The sequence below is a fragment of the Sinocyclocheilus grahami genome, unplaced genomic scaffold (assembly GCF_001515645.1).
Source record: "Sinocyclocheilus grahami isolate Dianchi unplaced genomic scaffold, SAMN03320097.WGS_v1.1 scaffold37.1, whole genome shotgun sequence".
Lineage (NCBI taxonomy): Eukaryota > Metazoa > Chordata > Actinopteri > Cypriniformes > Cyprinidae > Sinocyclocheilus > Sinocyclocheilus grahami.
Genome location: NW_015505216.1, coordinates 3,132,350 through 3,151,638, shown reverse-complemented (window position 1 = coordinate 3,151,638; position 19,289 = coordinate 3,132,350). Strand labels below are relative to the sequence as shown.

The 19,289-nt window shown below is 36.5% G+C and overlaps 1 protein-coding gene across 1 annotated transcript in view; it reads right to left on the bottom strand.

Moving 5' to 3' along the window:
* Positions 1-9,695, bottom strand: part of LOC107581762 (protein sidekick-1-like) — a 380,004-nt gene extending 370,309 nt beyond the window's left edge. The window contains exon 1 of the mRNA XM_016267412.1: positions 8,656-9,695. Coding sequence (XP_016122898.1) covers positions 8,656-8,974 — 319 coding nt within the window. The 5' untranslated portion in view covers positions 8,975-9,695. The remainder of the gene's footprint in view (positions 1-8,655) is intronic.
* Between the last annotated feature and the right edge of the window lie 9,594 nt (positions 9,696-19,289).

Here is a 19,289-nt window from a genome sequence, read left to right as displayed (position 1 = left end):
ACTTGCATGTAAATAGTCAAACAACATGCAGTATAAATAGTCTTTAAGTTTTGTTGTCCATCCTCAAGCTAACCACAGGCTCTACTCTTCACCACAACGGTAACACTACAAAACCAACATAAGTTATAACAGAAACCTATGTAAATCCTAACATAACACAACATTTAAGTACTAACTTATGTATCTCTATGTTAATCTTGTGTAAAAACACACAAAATAACACTTAATTTCTACATTTATTTTCCTTGTTGTCTGATGCAAAGCATGCTGGGAACTAGAAAACACAATCATTTTAAGTTCAGCTTACTACAAAAACATTTTGAGTTTACAGAACTTATTTCAATTAAGTCCAATGCACTTTCATTATTATTTGAGTGAAGTTAACTAATTTCATTTAATTAATTTCACTGTTCGGTTTTACAGTGCAGTATGACTTTGTGTTTATAATAAAACAAGCTTTTCTTTCAATAGAACTTCACATTTAACTACCAAATCCATAGATATTTAGTCTGTGTCGTATTGTGATATTACATTAATTAAATGCATTTATTCATTGTTTGCTGAATCTTTTTTTCGTGAAGAGTTTGAAGTAAATCTTTTCTGAGATATGGTTTGAAGTGTCAAATCTGGTCATAAAAATGTGTTTACTTTGCAATTAGCTGGAAACGCAATCAAAGTTTGAGCAATACAATCAAGGAAATAAAATAACGGCTAATTTACCCAATGTTACTCGTAGAAAAACAACTCTTCATTTCATTAACCTTTATGAAAACAACAGACTTGATGATTAACCTTTCTTTAAAGCAGCACATGAAAGGGAACTAAAAAAATTTGAATTTATTATGTTAAGCAAAACTGACACAATTTGTCATTCCAGGAATTGTACTCATCATTTTAATTTAGAAGATAGGAGGCAATTCCTCAACTTTGACATGAAATACTATGCGGTATCCTTCACCTGGACGAACTGGCAGCACTGCACAGCTGTGAAATGAATGTCCGCTCTTGCATTACATGCATTCACAATGATTTGTGTACAAATCAATAATCAAAATGATGGCAGCACGGCTCAACCCCCAGTTGCCCCCCAGTAGCTCATATTTCTATTTGTCCTACCAATTTTTTCACTTGCCCCTCCATAAAAACATTTTTTATTTTTTCATTTGTCTTTACAATACATATTTGTTTTTCTGCACTATGTGTGTGTGTGTGTGTGTAATGCATACATAATACATATATTACAAATCTTTTATAATTTACTACAAGTACCTTAAATGTAATGCCATGACAGTGACGATTCTGAATTAATCATTTTGTTGCCATATGGTGCAAAACATTACTGATTTGTATCACTCTGACACTATCATGTAATTTTGAAATATTTACAACAATGTTCAATGTTGTAAACCAAATGTTTAAGTTTGCAAGTCATTAAAACACATGTACAGTATATGAAACTTGATGTTTTTTATCTAAAGTGAAGCATATTCTTCAGATGCAGAAGGACACTGCAGAAAATGAAAAATTTAGCAGGAGCTGATTGCACAGATGGCGAGGCAATGAAATTTAAAAGTTTACAGCCATAAATGAGTCTGTATATCTTCTAGCAGATGATATACAGGGGCACCAGCACTTTCTTGTGGACGAATCTACATTTACCTGCACAATGCTCTGGCACAAACATCATTAGCCCAGAGACCTTTCTAGAAGCACGGCAGGGGATTGTGCACCTGCTACTGCTTGACAAACTCCCTCTCTGCCCGGGTGTTTGGTTTTAAGGGCACTGTGGTCCTCTGCCAGACCCAAGCAGCCAGAAAATTTGACTGCCAGCAGAAGTTTATGATTTGAGACAAATATAAACACCTGCAAAAAGCCAGATTTGCCAAGGTTTTTCTGCATCAATATGAGAGCCAAGAGCATTTTTAGAGTATAAATGGCAACTTTGTCTTTTGCACACAAACCGTGACCATTTTCTTAATGTTCCCACTTTTGGCTGATCTAAAAATAAAAATAACAGCAACTTTGATAACCTAATCTTAACACTCAGATTTAAATTGCCACGTTGAATAAAGCAAAAAGGTTAACATGTCAACCTCATTCCAATATGCTAGCTCCGATAATGCTGTTGGCTCCTCAATTCGGATCAATAATATCTAGCTCATTCCCAGAACAGTGCTGGGAGCTCTCCAAACATCAAGAGACCTTGACACAGGACTTGCGAACTGGCTGACACTGCATGCACCGCAACAACTTCGCTGAACCTTTAGAAATTAAATACAGTTGGAAGCATACAATAAAATACTGCAACTGTGAGTTACGGTAACTGCACGCCTCCATACACACAGAAAAAATGGTTGTCTGGTTTACCATTTCTTGGCTGATATGAGGTCAATGCATCCTCTTAAGAGCGCATTCAAGGACTGTTTCCATAAGTTTAAAGTTAATTAGTAACCCCAGCAGCGTATATAAAGTAGACTTTGGAGCATAGCACAGACAGTATTCATTTTACATACAGATAACAGATCATTCTGTTCATCTGATTCATTTATTTTTCCAATGGTGCATTAAGATATGAGATATTTACTCAAAAACTCACTCAATATGAAAAGAATATACCTTAAAGGAATAGTTAACCCACCCTCAGGCCATCCATGTAGATGTGTTTGTTTGTTCACCTGAACAGATTTGGAGAAATTTAGCATTTCATGACTTGCTCACCAATGGATCATCTTCAGTGAATGGGTGCCGTCAGAATGACAGTCCAAACAGCTGATAAAAACACCACAATAATTCACATGACTCCAGTCCATCAATTAATGTCTTGTGAAACAAAAAGCTGTGTGTTTGTAATAAAGAAATCCATCATTAAGATGCTTTTAACATCAAACTGTTGCTTCCAGCTAAAACCCTTTATTCATTCTCCAGTGAAAAATTGTATGACTGAAAGGTAAACGTTGTCTTGTCTGAAAGGTAAACTGCCATAATGATTTGTGTGGCAGTCGTGGCCTAATGGATAGAGAGTCGGACTTGTAACCCGGGTTTGAGTCTCACTTGCATTCAAAAACATGATAAATGAATATATGCTTTGGTAAACCGAAAGGCAGACACTGAAATCTTAATGGATCTTAAGTGAAAAGTTGACAGAAATTTTTCAGATTTTGTGAATGTTTCCTCAGCCTCGTGCTATTCCAACCCTGTTGGATTTTCAGCATTCATTCATTCAGCAATTTTTTTTAACTCTTTCCCCACCAAACATAATTTTCCGTTATTTATGAGAAAACGCTTCCCCGCTAAATACAGAATTTTCCGTGTTTCCACTGTTATACACTCGAGGACACTATTCCACAATCCCCCGACTAGGAAGATGCAGAAACGAGCGATCTCATATGTAAGCAGATGCATATGAAAAATAATGTGATCATCAACAATAAACAGCACATAAATGAAAACTGCTGAAAACGCGATTTTCTCAGCTTTTTGATCAAAATGTTGCTTTTTTTATGAAACTTACCTACATTCAAGTGTTGATAAAAAAAGAAAGAATGCTTGAAGCTAGAATAAAACGCTAGATTTTTGTGTTGTTGTTTAAAAGTAGAGGCTCTGTTCTTTATTTTGATATGTTCATATATTCACACAACAAAATATTCTGGAGGCCATGACATTTTTGTCAAAATGATCAAAAATGTTGGCGGTGGCTGGCAACTTTTTTTCAAAAACACAGTGGGGAAAGAATTAATACAATGACAACAGGATGTGAAGATCCCTAAGGGACAAAATAAAACCAAAGAATATATCACGTACACCATATTCTTACATTTGATTTGGTGATGAACAGGTTGCAATTTAAATGATTACACTTATTTCCCTTAAATTGCATTTATATTCAAATTTAGATTAAAAAAAAAAGTAACAGACTCATTATACCAGACATTTTGTTTTTTATGTGTAATCACAAACAAACTACTGTATGACTGGAAAATGAGATTCGCAAGCCACAGCCGAGGGGAAGATTTAGAAAAAAACAAAGCTACTTTATTGCTTCAGCCAAATGAATAAATAAATGCACCATAAAGGCAGCCCATTGTATTATGGCTTGCTCATTTATTTGTTTATTTATTTATTTCCTCGAAACATTTTTGGAGGTTGATACATGGTCAAAAATGCTGCATGGAAATTCTTCTTATTAAAAAAAAAATAATAATAATTTTGTTCACAAAAAATAAAAGCATACAGGGATTTGAAAAGACAGGAGACTGATGCTTTATGAGCTCAATGGAAAATGTATTTGTTGACAGGAACATGCAGGTATTGTGACAAAGCTGTTTGCAGGAATCCCTGGACGTGACGTCAGTCAGACAGCCTGTCCGCATGTGTGAGATAGTGCTTGCGATCTCTCAGAAATCACCCTGCCATTTGGGAGATTTCCATGTACATCCCTGTGAAATCAATCCATGCCAAACAGGGATCAAAGAAGCAGATCAGAGCTTCTGTAGCAGCTCCTAAATTACACAAAGCTGCCGGCCGGCTTGAGATGAATGTGAAAGAAGAGATGTAAAGCATGCTCGAAGAACAGTAATGAACAGAGAATCAGACATTTTTAAATGAGAAAATTAGGAAGCATAGAAAGGCACATTGCTGGGGTGACCAACTTCAGCAGATGAAAATAAGTGGTTCTCAGCATGTCTGTATAAAACGATTAAGCATGAAATGCATTTGAGACCCAATCACTTTGATTTTGGCTTACTGGCATAAAACTTGTAAAATAATACATTTATTTTTATGGGATAGTAATGAGTCACACAAGATTACACATATTATGTTAGCGTCTACCTAGGCCAATTATAACACTAAAAAATGATGACCAAAAACAATTAATATTAGCTACTAAAACAGTAGCTAATATTACTTTCAATATCAACAAAAACTGGTATAAAAAGTCTAAAACCAACAGATAAGAGCATAAAAGATAGAAAAAAAGACTAAAAATAACACATTTATATTTTTCTGTTCTCAGATCCCTTTTGTATACACCACTCATTGTCTCTACTCTCCCTTGATCTGTCTTGATCCTTCCCCCGCTGCCAAATGTAGCTTCCATATAACGCAGCAAAAGCCGGTGTAAAGCCTTTTACACAACTCAAGTGAAAGTTATCTGTTGTTTTAACATTCATCTTTCATGAACAGCAATTAACATTTTGACACCTGCCCGCAAAACTTGCATAAAACCTGAATTGTTCTCAGCTGTAAAGAGTTTAAAATAACATTCAAAAATTGGGTTCGTAATTTTTTTTAAGAAAGTAATACTTTTAAGCAAGGATGCATTAAACTGATCAAAAAGAAAAGAAAAGAAAAGATTTTTGCATCACAATTAGGGCTGGACGATATGGCCAAAATTTATATCACGATATATTTCTTAATTTCAGTCGATACGATATAATTCGATATGAACACGGCCAAGAAAAGCCTCATAAAAACGGCCAAGAACGGCCACAACAGATGTCTGTACCTACAAACTTATGAAAAATGAATTTGCCAACTCTATGAAACCTACTCCTATAAAACTATATAATATTTTAAGAAAAAAATGGCGCAAATAAATAAATGTTCACCTTTTATTGGTATTCAGCCTTCATACAAACAAGAAATGTGAAATCACTGTCAAATAAATCTCAGACTCTCCTTATTAATATTTTTTACTTCAAACTATAGGCTAACATACCAGTCAAAAGTTTTTGAACAGTAAGATTTTTTATGTTTTTTAAAGAATTCTCTTCTGCTCACCAAGCCTGCATTTATTTGATCCAAAATACAGCAAAAACAGTAACATTTTGAAATATTTTTACTATTTAAAATAACTGTTCACTGCTGTGTGTGTGCACTTGGATGGGTTAAATGCAGAGCACAAATTCCAAGTATGGGACGCCTCACGTCCTTTCCTTTTTATCAGCTGTTTGGACTATCATTCTGACGGCACCCATTCACTGCAAAGGATCCATTGATGAGCAAGTGACGTAATGCTAAATTTCACCAAATCTGTTCAAATGAGCAAACAAACTCATCTACATCTTGGACGGCCTGAGGGGGGGGGGAGTACATTTTCAGCATATTTTCATTTTTGTGTGAATTATTATTATTATGCCTTTAATGAATGTCTTGCTCACTAAGTGGACACTTTTTCTCTTGCTATAGTGATAGGGCTTTATCTTTAGTGAGTGTTTATCATGAAAGGCAAAAAAACTCACACACAAATCAGGACCTCACACTTGAATATTTCAGATTGGCAAAGTAAATGTGTTATGGATAGTAGCTAATTCTGCTTCTTCTTGTAGAGAGAAGTCACAGTTTTTCTTTTTTATAAAAAACAAAACACTGTTTGTACCTAAAAGCAGGTTTTAGGCTTCACATATTTCTGTCATTCATTCTTATATTTATAGCTCAGTCTAGTCAGCTGGTTAAAACACCTTTAAATCCCTTACTGAACATCAGTTGTTGATTTTTTCCCCCACAAAGAAAATTTCTGCCACTGCGTAATGCTAAATTTCACCAAATCTGTTCAAATGAGCAAACAAACTCATCTACATCTTGGACGGCCTGAGGGGGGGGAGTACATTTTCAGCATATTTTCATTTTTGTGTGAATTATTATTATTATGCCTTTAATGAATGTCTTGCTCACTAAGTGGACACTTTTTCTCTTGCTATAGTGATAGGGCTTTATCTTTAGTGAGTGTTTATCATGAAAGGCAAAAAAACTCACACACAAATCAGGACCTCACACTTGAATATTTCAGATTGGCAAAGTAAATGTGTTATGGATAGTAGCTAATTCTGCTTCTTCTTGTAGAGAGAAGTCACAGTTTTTCTTTTTTATAAAAAACAAAACACTGTTTGTACCTAAAAGCAGGTTTTAGGCTCCACATATTTCTGTCATTCATTCTTATATTTATAGCTCAGTCTAGTCAGCTGGTTAAAACACCTTTAAATCCCTTACTGAACATCAGTTGTTGTTTTTTTTCCCCCACAAAGAAAATTTCTGCCACTAATTTTATGGTGCCTTCAGGAATGCAAATCGCACAAGTGACAAAAATACATGTATTGTGGGTGGAAAGAGCTTAAAGCAGGATGAGGTTTTAATTCAAAAGAATTTTAGTGTCTTTTTTTTAGATCATTTATCCTTTTGATTACGGAGAGAAAATGACTCTAATCTGTGGCGTATTAAGGAATTAAAAATGTTCTTTTTAATGAGGCATGCTGTTTTAATTTGACAGATGAATAAAGGAGCCTGTCATTAATAGTCACACATGGCTGATCATTTCTATTATACCCCCCAATGTCTAAAATAACAAATTTCATAAAAATAAACTGCACCAGTTCTGTCAAAACCAGCTGCATCATCACGTTCATAACAACACAATACATAAAGCAAACATACATCAAGAGTTCTTCTAACAGCAATAACCAGTCACTTTTTTTTCTCAGCATGCCAACTGTTACTCTCATCCTCAAGTGGCCCACTATGCATATGCAGGCATCATATTTTCCCTGTATGAGAAACATTACAGAGGGAATCACAGCCAAAGGATGCATATGCCATCTGTGAGCATGCATGCAGTCTGACCTAATGACTCCTCTATTGTTCGGGTCCAGCGATCTCAGCTCAACTGTCTGTTGCACAGGCAGACAGATATTTGACATTGCATTATCATTGAAATCAAGCTTGGCGGTCTTATGACATCAGTGTCAAACACACTGATCATGCACTATTCATAATCACCAATATGAAACCATTGGGTTGAGCTATAGAATTTTAGTGAACTTGGGGAACTTTTTTGTCCACTTGGATGATTTTAAAGGTTTTTGTTTTTTCCCACAATTTTTCTCTTCTTTTCTCATTTAAAAAAACAACAACAACACATTAAAAGAGATTTAAACCTTTGTACTGTGCCAGTACTAATTTCTGAGTTAGATAAGCCAAAATCTTCTCCACTCTTTTTTAACTTCCCTTAAATTTTAAAGACATTCTACCATGCAAATAAACTTTTTAAATACATATAACATTTTGATATTGATGTATACGATTAGTAGTTTCAAACCTGCTGCTGCTATTAAGCGAAACGTTTTGAAGAACAACACTTTTTTTCCATAAAGATTTATATTTGGTTATGGTGGTGTTAATGCAAATTGACAGGTGTTTCTGCCAGTCCAGTCAGCAATAAATGAATGAATGAATGGTCCTTACCAACCTGGTTCATTTTTAATTTCTGAAACAATTACTTTCTTTTTAACAGTATACATTCGAAATTAATTGACTGCTAGCTAGATAACTTGCATTAGCATGTTCAAGGCTTATTCAACTTTCTCTCTAAAAACGAGTCCAAAAAAATTACAAATCACACATAACATCAAAACTCCACCCCATACAATACCTTACACCAAAATTCACTGGAAATCTGATCAAGGCCATGATCAGATATTTATTCGAGGGAAGCAGCCTACACGTTTAGACAGTTTCATTTCAAGTAGTGAAAAGTGCCTCTAACAGAAGAATCGCCCATATATCAGAACACTGAAGTGTTTTATATGAAGCTGCGGTGTCATATTCAAAGCCCTGCATCAGGTGGTAATCACAGACGGTATAAAAACAGGGTTTTCTTACCTTGTGTGACCGCTCTCAACACGTGGACGTGCATGCAGAAAAACGCCCACCAACACCAAGTGCACAACGCAAACTTTCTCTTTCCATTCCCGCCGACATTCCTCCCGGAGAAACGAGTCAAAATCTCGGGGGAAGCGCTCTTAGGATCACACATGATGGCATCCACACGTGCGAGAAGTGCTGTTGAGCGAGTACGGGAAGCGTCGCCTCCTGAGTAAACACTGTCCTCCTCCGCTGCCGTGTTGTGTCTGCCAGCTCTGTGTGCTTTAGGCAGACCTGTGAATTGTCTCTCTGTGGGATCAGATCCACCGGCGTCCATTCCGGTAACGCGTGCGCTCTGTTCCGCAAGTTGAACTCTTATGAACGAGAACTGACAGTTACAGCGCGTGCATTGCGTCCAGTGGAAAGTTCCCGGTGATGTCGGCAAATAATGTGCTTTTCATTAACAGTTAAATGCAGCTACTGCGCGCGATCACTGCACACGCGACATTATGGGTATATTACATACATAAACGGTAATTACATGTATGCATTACACTGATGACACCACACTGATTCACTTTACAGGACCCAGTCAGGTGTTTTATTCCCTCTCGTAAATAGCATTTAGCCCACTTTAAAAGCACACTCACTTAGCCTGATATATATCCCCCAAAAGTCGCAAGATCCGCTCTTACTTTGCAGATGCAGTGCTGCTCCTGCTGTTATTTCAACATGCTCCAAACCATAACCAACCAAACTGTCCCAATCGACTGATGTGCACAAACTAGCGATAAGGATCCATCCAGACGGTTGCATGCATGAAAGCCACCTAAACCAACCTCCAAACTGTATGCGTACTAATAAGACCTCTCTTAAATTCACCGGCAGTTCCTCATGAAACGTCGCAGCGAATATGATTATAAAAGCGAATCGGTAAATAGATATCGCAAGCGTACTTTTGAGCAGCTAAAGCAACAAGCGGCTGTTCGTTGCTCCGGCTCACAGCAAACTGAAGCGAGTGAAATAATGTAGTGTAATACAGGTCCGGCGCACTTACAGCAACTTCCATTGAGAGCTGCAGTCTCTCTCTCACTCACCTCCGCCCCGCTAAAGACTCATTGGCTGCCGCTGCTGGAGGCAATACTTTATACAGTCCTTCAGAGAGATTCAAGTATTGCAGCAGAGCTGTGTGTTTGTTTATATATTACGGGTCAGAATTATACGGAGGTCGTATCGGAAAAATGCCTTAGAGGATATTAAACAAGTTGTTGTGAGTGGGGGTCGTTACGAGTAGGCTATAGGCTACATTTAATTATAAATATTATCAAAGTAACATTTCTGTAGCGCTTTAAACGACTTTTCAGTAAACTAATAAGCATAGTGCTTCCAGTCAGACGTTTGCATAAACAATCGCGTGCGTTCGCCTGAGGTAACCACGGCAACGGTCGCTTGAGCACCAAATCAGTAGGCTAGTGAAAGTTATGTCCAAATATAATTGTTGTCGTTATTTATTACAGATTCTTCACACGTATTCACGAAGAAATGGAAACTAAAAAATAACTTGTAAAAGTCATATAGCTACAGCCACGTTATGGCTGGCAAGTGACAAGCCTCAACAGATTGAGCCTCGAGAATTAGAAAGTGTTGAGCCAGGTGTCATTGCATATCAAAAACTATAGGCTTAGGCTACATATAAAATGTACTCTTATTAAAACTAATCAGAAAACAAAATATAACTACAAATACTGTATACGCTGTATGTCTAGTAAGCTAACTAGATAACAGAATTAATGAATAGGTTTCACAAACAACATTTTTAAATATGACTTCAGGTCTAGAAATCACTCTGGAAAGTAATTGGTAACTGAGTTTTGACATATTATAACGTGTAGCCTAATCATTTTGCCTTCACAAAATTAGAATATTATGAATACTTGCTCTTAAGTAAAGATCTCACGTTACTGTTGTTTTAAAGTAGCTTCTTATTTCAGCAGACACATAATGATTATACTTTTTAAGGACTTTATTGTAGTGTCATTTAAACTTGATATTGTTCATTAAGTAAAATGAAAGGTCATACATGAAATATGGACACTTTTTGGCTTGAGTCCTTACAACTCACCTCTCTCATTCACAGAGTTTTTGTTCTTCTGTCCTCTGTCATCAGATCAAGTCATCTCACACACTTCCCGGTTGTTTATGTTAATTAACACAACTCAGGCTATGGAAATATGTGTGAATCAGCTTTCTGTTCTACAGAGATAAATAGCTTGGTTTAGCCTTGATGTCAGAAACAAGAAAATTGACCCGAAAGGGCACAAAGTTGCTTGTCTTTCCAAGTGAATGATTCCATTAAATAGTTTGAGCAGAGTTCATATGTTCCACTTTATGAACAGTAGGAAATTGTAGGGATTTAATCAAACTTCTAACCCTATAAGTATTGAACTTTGGCGTAAACCACGCTTTTGTTCCCTTAAAAAGAAAGGCTCTTTATTAACTTTTAACAGCCATGGAGCCTTCAAATACAGTGGAAAATTGTTCTTTAGATTATTAAAATATATTTCACACTAAGAAAGCGGTTCTTTGGAGAGCCCAGAATGGTTCTTCTATGGCTAAAAAAAAAACAGCACCTTATGGAACTTTTATTTTTAAGAGTGTACACACAACTGATAAAAAAGTTAAGGTGAGGTGTTTGGACTACCTATTTTAGATTTTCAAAAGGAAAACACACATCAACATACTGAAAAAACACCTTAGAGAACATGTACAGTGCAGTGTTCAGTTTGGTGCTTAATGTCATATTACTTAGTTACATTTTCACAAAACCCTTCAGCTTTAGAAACCCAAACCTTTAGCTTGATGCTTTGTAATTAAGACTTTAAATGCCACATATAATCCACCTGAATGTCTCATTGAGTCTAGACGCTACCTGCGGTCTTTAATTGCTCAGGCCAGTCTAATAATTCATTCTGCAACTGATATTTATGAGAGAAAGAAAGAAAAGGAGAACCAAATAGCTAAGAAAATGCCTTTGTCATCACAGCAGGAATCAGTCGGTTTCATGAATGTAGATTATGTTCTATTAATGCAATACAAATACCAAACAAGCAGTCCTTTCATCTCTTCAATGTTAACAAATTTGAGCAAGAGCGTTTATGTCAATGCATTCTTGTAAATGAAGCTCTCAGTGTTTACCTGAGTTGTAACTGTCAAAGTCGAGAGGATGTTTGATAAGGCTGTTGAGTCACATGATGTCTGGGTTATTTATCACCTCACCGCCGTGATCCATGTGATTCATCAGCTTGAGAGATTTTTCATAATCAAAGAGGCCTGTGATGGTTTTTAGACAGCCGACACGATTATTGCGTGTTAGTCGCTGCGCCCGACTGAATTGCGCGTTGTGTTCATGCTCAGCTTTTCGTGTTTCTGATAAGAGATGATGCATATGGCGAGCTGCTCAGCGTAAAATGCCTCTGCATCTGTTTATTTCAGAGCCCTGTCTGCGTGGCAAACAGCGTTGAGACAAAGCCAGCAACAGCAGGGCTTGTTTATTTCATGCCTTTCAGATCCAGGTCCTGTTTCCTGTCAATAAATAGTTAGTGTAAACTGTTTGTCTGAGAACGGCCCGTCTCATATGTTGAAAATGGGTTACTTCTTTGCTTGTGTGGCCTCGAGATTACTCGAATCCCACGTTTCCTCAAGCCTGTCACAGCCCATCCCCTGCTGGCCACGTTCATGGCTATATCTCAACGAGCAGGGCTTTGACTCGGAGCAAACTGGGCTACCTTTCTTCACTGGCGTCCAATAAATCATTTATTTTTCTTATCTAAGGCAGGACCACAAGGAGCGTGCAATCAGATGAAAAGGAGATGTCAACCCATGCAAGTGTGGCCATGGGGCTTGTTGTCGTCATGCTGGGGGGTCGGAAAGATGAGATAATACATTGCCCGGCTTAAGAAGTCATGATCCTCAAGTGAAGTACCTCAACCCCCTGTCAGATACAGATCAAGGCCCCTACCGAATATCTGTGCAAATGTATCTTCTTCGTTTTTCGGGATGATAAATGACTTATCGTCATGGCAATAAATGTTCTCCTCTGCTGGAAGAAAGATAGGCTCTCTGGATAGATTCCACAGCATATTTATCTGTTTCTGCTTAAAATGTGCAAGTGACATTTTTGATTGGTTCTTCAAGTGCCTCAGGGTTCAATGGAGATTTCACCAAAAATGAAAATTCAGTATGCATTTACTCGTTCTCATGTTGTTCCAAACCCATATGACTGACTTTCTTCTGTGGAATATCAAAGGCAATGGTTTGAAAAAAGTCCATGCTGTCTTTTTCCATACCATGTGTGGATTGTGAATGCGACCATAAGACATTTAATTTGTCAATATGAGTAATCCGATATATATATTTTAAAGCAGCCTATATCAGATTAGTCATATTGACATACTAAATTATGTTTTTTGGTCATCCCCCCCCCCCCCACACACTTTTTGGTCACCTTTCATTGTCATTGTATAAAAAAGGGCAACATGAATTTTTTTTTAGATAAGTTCTTGATAAATAAATACATGAATGTAACACAGCTTGGACATTCTCCTGAGCTTCTTTTTTCATATAGGACGTAAGAGATCAAATTCATACAGGTTTGGAATGATTTGGGTGAATAAATCATGACAGAATAATTTTATGGAAATGACAGATGCTTTTATACATATATAATTATATATGTATATACATGTAATTATATACCCATATGTATGTATATATACGCTTTCAAAGACTTTAGTAAATCACGTTAGTCATATTGTATATTGTCATATTGCCACACTTAGATTATGTTTGGTTGTTTGCTTTTTATCCTCTTTGGTCACCATTCACTGTCTTCCAAACTGAAGAGAGTAAGTCATATGAATTTGAACCAAAAAAACATGTATATGTTGTTCCAAATCCATATGACTACATATTCTCCAACATGGTCTTTTTATATTTGACATGAAATAAATTCATACAGGTTTGGAACGACATGAGTTGGAATAAATGATGACAGATTTGTCATTTTTAGTGAGCTATGCCTTTAAGAGGAAAAGTATCAGTTTTTTGAGTAAATGATGTGCCATGCACTGCCTTAAGCTAAAAGGGTTTGTGCATATTTTCTTATTTTGTCACACAATCATCATGCAAGAATGATGTCCTATGGGAGCAATCTTTCAGGCAACCAAAAATTGCAATGCTTTGTTGTATCGGTTTTGTTTGAAGCAGACTAGGAACTCTAAACAAGTCTTGCATTCGTCTGTTGCTTTGATAACCAGCCTCTATTACTCATTATGAGGTCTGACTGACTGTCTCCTTGCCAACACTCAGTGTGGCTCATAACAGACCAAGCAGATGCAGAAAATCCTTCATCCTGCAAGAGAGGAAGACACTGCTGCGAGCTACAGCACCAGCACTAGCATCTGGATGGTAGTACAAACTTCTGCATAGCGTGGCTAACACATATTGGTTATTGAATAATTACTTTATGCAAATGTGTGGGGGTGCATTTGACACCTTATATGAATGACCCTGAAAAACGGAGGCGATTATTACTGTCTGACTGAGTCTAGATGGCACCGAACATATAGTGCGGTTTAAACGTGTGGGTGCTGTTTGGTGTGTTATCATCAAGTCGTAGAGTACAGCATGCACTGTATGTGTGGGAGTGAGTAGAGCAGACTGTCGTGCCATAAAATGCTATATCAATAAAGGCTTGTGCTGATGGTGAACCAGATGCAGAAACTAATGAGTCTGTAACAATCTTTAACCAAATTAAGCATAGAAGTTATATAGGCAGATACAAAAAGTGACAAACACTAGGCCTATCTATAAGATGCAATAGGCTACTCTACATTTAAGCAAAAAAGTAACATGGAGACACTCTATATGCAACGTCTGCTATCAAATGTGATCTTCACATAAATCTTGGCACCCTTTAGCTAACCTGTGATAGTGTCTAATGAGCCACTGCGGTGTAGCGCGGACTGAAGCACAGCACCACACTGCCCCCTTTGGCACAGTGAAGGAATTGCCTGTACAATCATCGGTATGGAGAGCCTTGTTGTTCTCTGACTCTGGTGGAGTTTTTTTCTTTCTTAAATTACAGCTTCTTTTATGTTTCTGAGGTATTTATGTCCTTGGGGTGTTCAGTTTTTTAAATGAACAGATTTTAATGTTTTTCCCCCCCCTTTTTGTTATATGAAGGCAGGCAACATTAAAACACTTGGACATTTTAATTAGGCCTTCATTATTTATGTTGCTGCTTTTCAAATGCTTTTTATAGATTTTTTTTAATCAGTCGTAAAATATTAAACTGCATCATAACAACACTATTGCATTTAAACTGATTATCTGTACAAAGAATGAAATAAACCATTTAATAATCATAATATAAACAATTTATGGCGCATCATTTTTTATTAACTGTTCAAGAATAATAACTATAACACACAATGAAAATAATTCATGAAATATGGATTTTTTTCTTTGTCATCTCATGCACTTTTGTCTTAAACAATTAAAAACAATATAAAATATTGATTTTCATTTATATATAAAGCTGTGATTTTGTGAAATTCTATCATTTAATTGTCTTTATCTACACTAAAAATATATGTAAATAAAACAGATTGTTTGAAGAAGAAGCATTTATTTAATTTTTTAATGACTCAAAAAAAAAAGTCATGTTTAATTCAGTGTTACTTGCTGGTTATTTGTACATTTCTAAGTAAATTGTTTCTATGCAATTTTTTTGGATTATTATTATTACAATAGGATACATTAAACGCTAGCTATGAAATGACCTGTGCCGGGATCTGAACACCACGCTCCAACATGAAACAGTACACGCAGACGAGAGCGCATGGCTCGAGCACACTCGAAGCCGCACGCTCACATGAAAACAATGACATGACGCGAGTGTCAGGGCTCTGTCACAAAACCATGAATTACACTAGACTGAAGTGACAGAACCCTGACAATCTACACTAAAAATATATGTAAATAAAACAGATTGTTTGAAGAAGAAGCATTTATTTAATTTTTTAATGACTCAAAAAAAAAGTCATGTTTAATTCAGTGTTACTTGCTGGTTATTTGTACATTTCTGTTGTCTTAAACAATTAAAAACAATATAAAATATTGATTTTCATTTATATATAAAGCTGTGATTTTGTGAAATTCTATCATTTAATTGTCTTTATCTACACTAAAAATATATGTAAATAAAACAGATTGTTTGAAGAAGAAGCATTTATTTAATTTTTTAATGACTCAAAAAAAAAAGTCATGTTTAATTCAGTGTTACTTGCTGGTTATTTGTACATTTCTAAGTAAATTGTTTCTATGCAATTTTTTTGGATTATTATTATTACAATAGGATACATTAAACGCTAGCTATGAAATGACCTGTAGCAAGAAAAAGGTGTCTGAACTTTTATTCCAAACATGTCAAATCTAATTTCTACTTTAAAATGTTATTACACTCAATACATAAAGCAGAATGTGATGGAAATTATACTTTGTTGGTGATGTTCATAACATTTTAGGGGGGAAATGGATGCATGTGTGAGTGTCCACTGCTGGACACTGCTAGTGAACTAATAAATTCATGAGAATGTAAAAAGTTAAATTCTCCCGCAGGGCCAAAAGTGTCCATAGCTGAAGAAATACTCAAATATAGTGTTATGCACTAGTCTGATTTGTAGGAGTAGTGTTAGCGAGCTAGTCAGTTCTGATGTGTTTCTTCATTTCTTTGTATATTTATTAGCTCTCTTCTCTGATAAAGTTGCAGTCTATTAGTGTTTACTGATTGCTTGGCTTTTCCTTTTATCTGCTGGTCCCTTATGAATACATTCTGAAAAAGCGGACATCTAAATTCAACTTCATTCATTGAAGGCTCCTAGGGACCCCTTTGAACTTATTTTCAGTTACGAATAAGTGAACAAGCACTGGAAAAAAATCTTGTTGGTTTACTCAGCTGTGTAGTCTTGTTATGCCTCACTGCCTTAACGGAGGTCACACAGGATGTCTCGCTATGATAAAATGAATCCGCCCATTCCAATCCATGCACAATCTCCCTGTATGATTAGACATGAACTGCAGCTTCAACAAAGGCCATGAACCAATCACAGGGGGCAACAGGCTGGCAGCCCACTTCACAGGCTTTGTGGAAGCAGGTACACGTTTGATGAGCACGAGTCTGAGTGACCTGAATGTTGCCGCCGGGACGCACAGAAGTCACCCTGATAGTTTCATTTAGCTCTGATAAAATTTATCAGCTGCACATTTCAGTATGCTGTCCTGGGGTTTAGGAGTTATCAGGGAAGGCACTTGAAAATGTAATTAATTCAGCAAAGCATGCCCCCAAATAACATTTGACCTGAAATTGCAGCAGGAAATATGTGTCCGCTGCTGTCACTTCACCGTGCCAGTCTTTATAGTGTTATTGTGTACAAGTTCAGTCCTTCAAACATGAAATGCATGAACAATGAATCTGACACGTTGTCCTGTGTCTTTACATACTGTAAAACAGTAGGCAGACTAGTTCTAATATAAAAATATGTTTATGATGATCAAAATTCATGTGCAGTAATCACAGGTTTAATCCTCGGTTATGAGCAATATTTCAAACTTTTCTATTTTTGTATTTCAAAAGCACTACTATTGGCCCTAGGTTATGAAATCTTGCTCCAAAATATAGTGCTGACCCTATACTGAGGTGCCAAAGATACACTATGGAATGTTACTGCTGGTTGTTTAGCATCACACAATCAATCATAAACTAAAAAATGCCGGGTTCATTAAATATTCATACACTTTGCACAGGCACAGACATTTTCACAGGCGGTTTTTAGTTTCAGTGCCTTAGAGAAACAGTTAAAAATGTCAGAAGAGATGGCAATTTCGTTAACTTGAGTGATGAGGAATATTACTTTAATTATAAGATAATCAGTGCAGATTTACATTCCACAGATGAACAGGTAAAAGACTATGCTTATGGTGCATGCTGTATTTGTCTAGGGAGGTCTAGAAAAAGCTACCACTGTGAAAAAGAAGTACACTTTAGCATATACTTTTAAAAAGAGTAGGCTACTTATTAAGGAAATAATATATACTTAAGTGTGAAATGAATGTGATGTTTACTTAATTGCATGTTAAATTAATTGTTCACCCAAAAATAAAAATGTACTGAAAATGTACTCACCCTCAGGCTATCCAAGATGTAGATGAGTTTGTTTTTTCATCATAACAATTTAGAGTATTTACCATTACAACACTTGCTCACCAATGGATCCTCTGCAGTGAATGGGTGCCATCAGAACGAGAGTCATAACTGCTGATTAAAACATCACAATAATCCACAAGTAATCCACACGTCTCCAGTCCATCAATTAATGTCTTGTGAAGTGAAAAGCCACATGTTTTTAAATAAATCAATCACTAAGACATTTTTCAGTCCTCTATGCATAATATTGCTTCCTTCAGTGAAAAAGTAGTCTTGCATGAATCAGGAGGGGAATATATTTATAAGTGAAAACAGTCCAAAACTGTTCTGAACAAACATATTGGTGCATTTTGATGTGAGAAGACTTTTTCTCTGGAGGAAGCATTTTTATGGGTTAGGAGGGGTGATTTAAAGTTAAAACGCCATAATGATAAAAGTGACGTGACATGTGGCCAAGTATGGTGACCCATACTCGGAATTAGTGCTCTGCATTTAGCCATCCAAAGTGCACACACACAGCAGTGAACACACACAAACTGTGAACACACACCCGGAGCAGTAGGCAGCCATTTATGCTGCGGCGCCCAGGGAGCAGTTGGGGGTTCGGTGCCTTGCTCAAGTCATGGTATTGAAGGAGGGAGAGAGTGCTGTACATTCACTCCCCCCACCTACAATCCCTGCCGGTACGAGACTCGAACCCACAACCTTTGGGTTACGAGTCCAACTCTCTAACCATTAGGCCATGACTAATGTAAGAATTTGTTTCTTACAAATACGCCATTTTAAAATTGAATTCATACTACATTATCATCAAGTACAGCTTTAAAAGTAAAAAGAAACATAAAACATATATTTAACATTAACGCTAAAATGTTTTAATGTTTTGAATTTTACTACAAGTGCACATTAAATACAAGTAAGCACACTTCTTTTTCACAAGGGCATGCATCTGTATTCCCATTCATATAAATGGCAGGAATATATGCTATTTGAAATCTCTTTGAAAACCTTTTACTAGGTACTCATTTCTGGATGGATAATTGTTATTTTTGATCCAATTACCTGGGCTGTAAATGACACCTTCATGGCTAGAAGCACATGATCACACCCTCAAAGAGTTAATAGGAGTATGCTATTTGTAGTAAAGTTAACAGCCTTTGCCTACCAGGTTGGCTATTTGCACAAATTACATTATTACAACCATTTCAGTAGGCATGGGGCAAGATGGTTAGTATTTGGCAGTAATGATCTGGTCATTTTTTTGTGACTGGGCTCTGTACCAAGAGTATCATCATGCTGGAGTCTATTTCAACACTCTAGTAGTCGTTCTCCACATTAATTAATTATTGCTGTAAATACAGGTCTTAAGGGGATGCCAGTTTGCTCA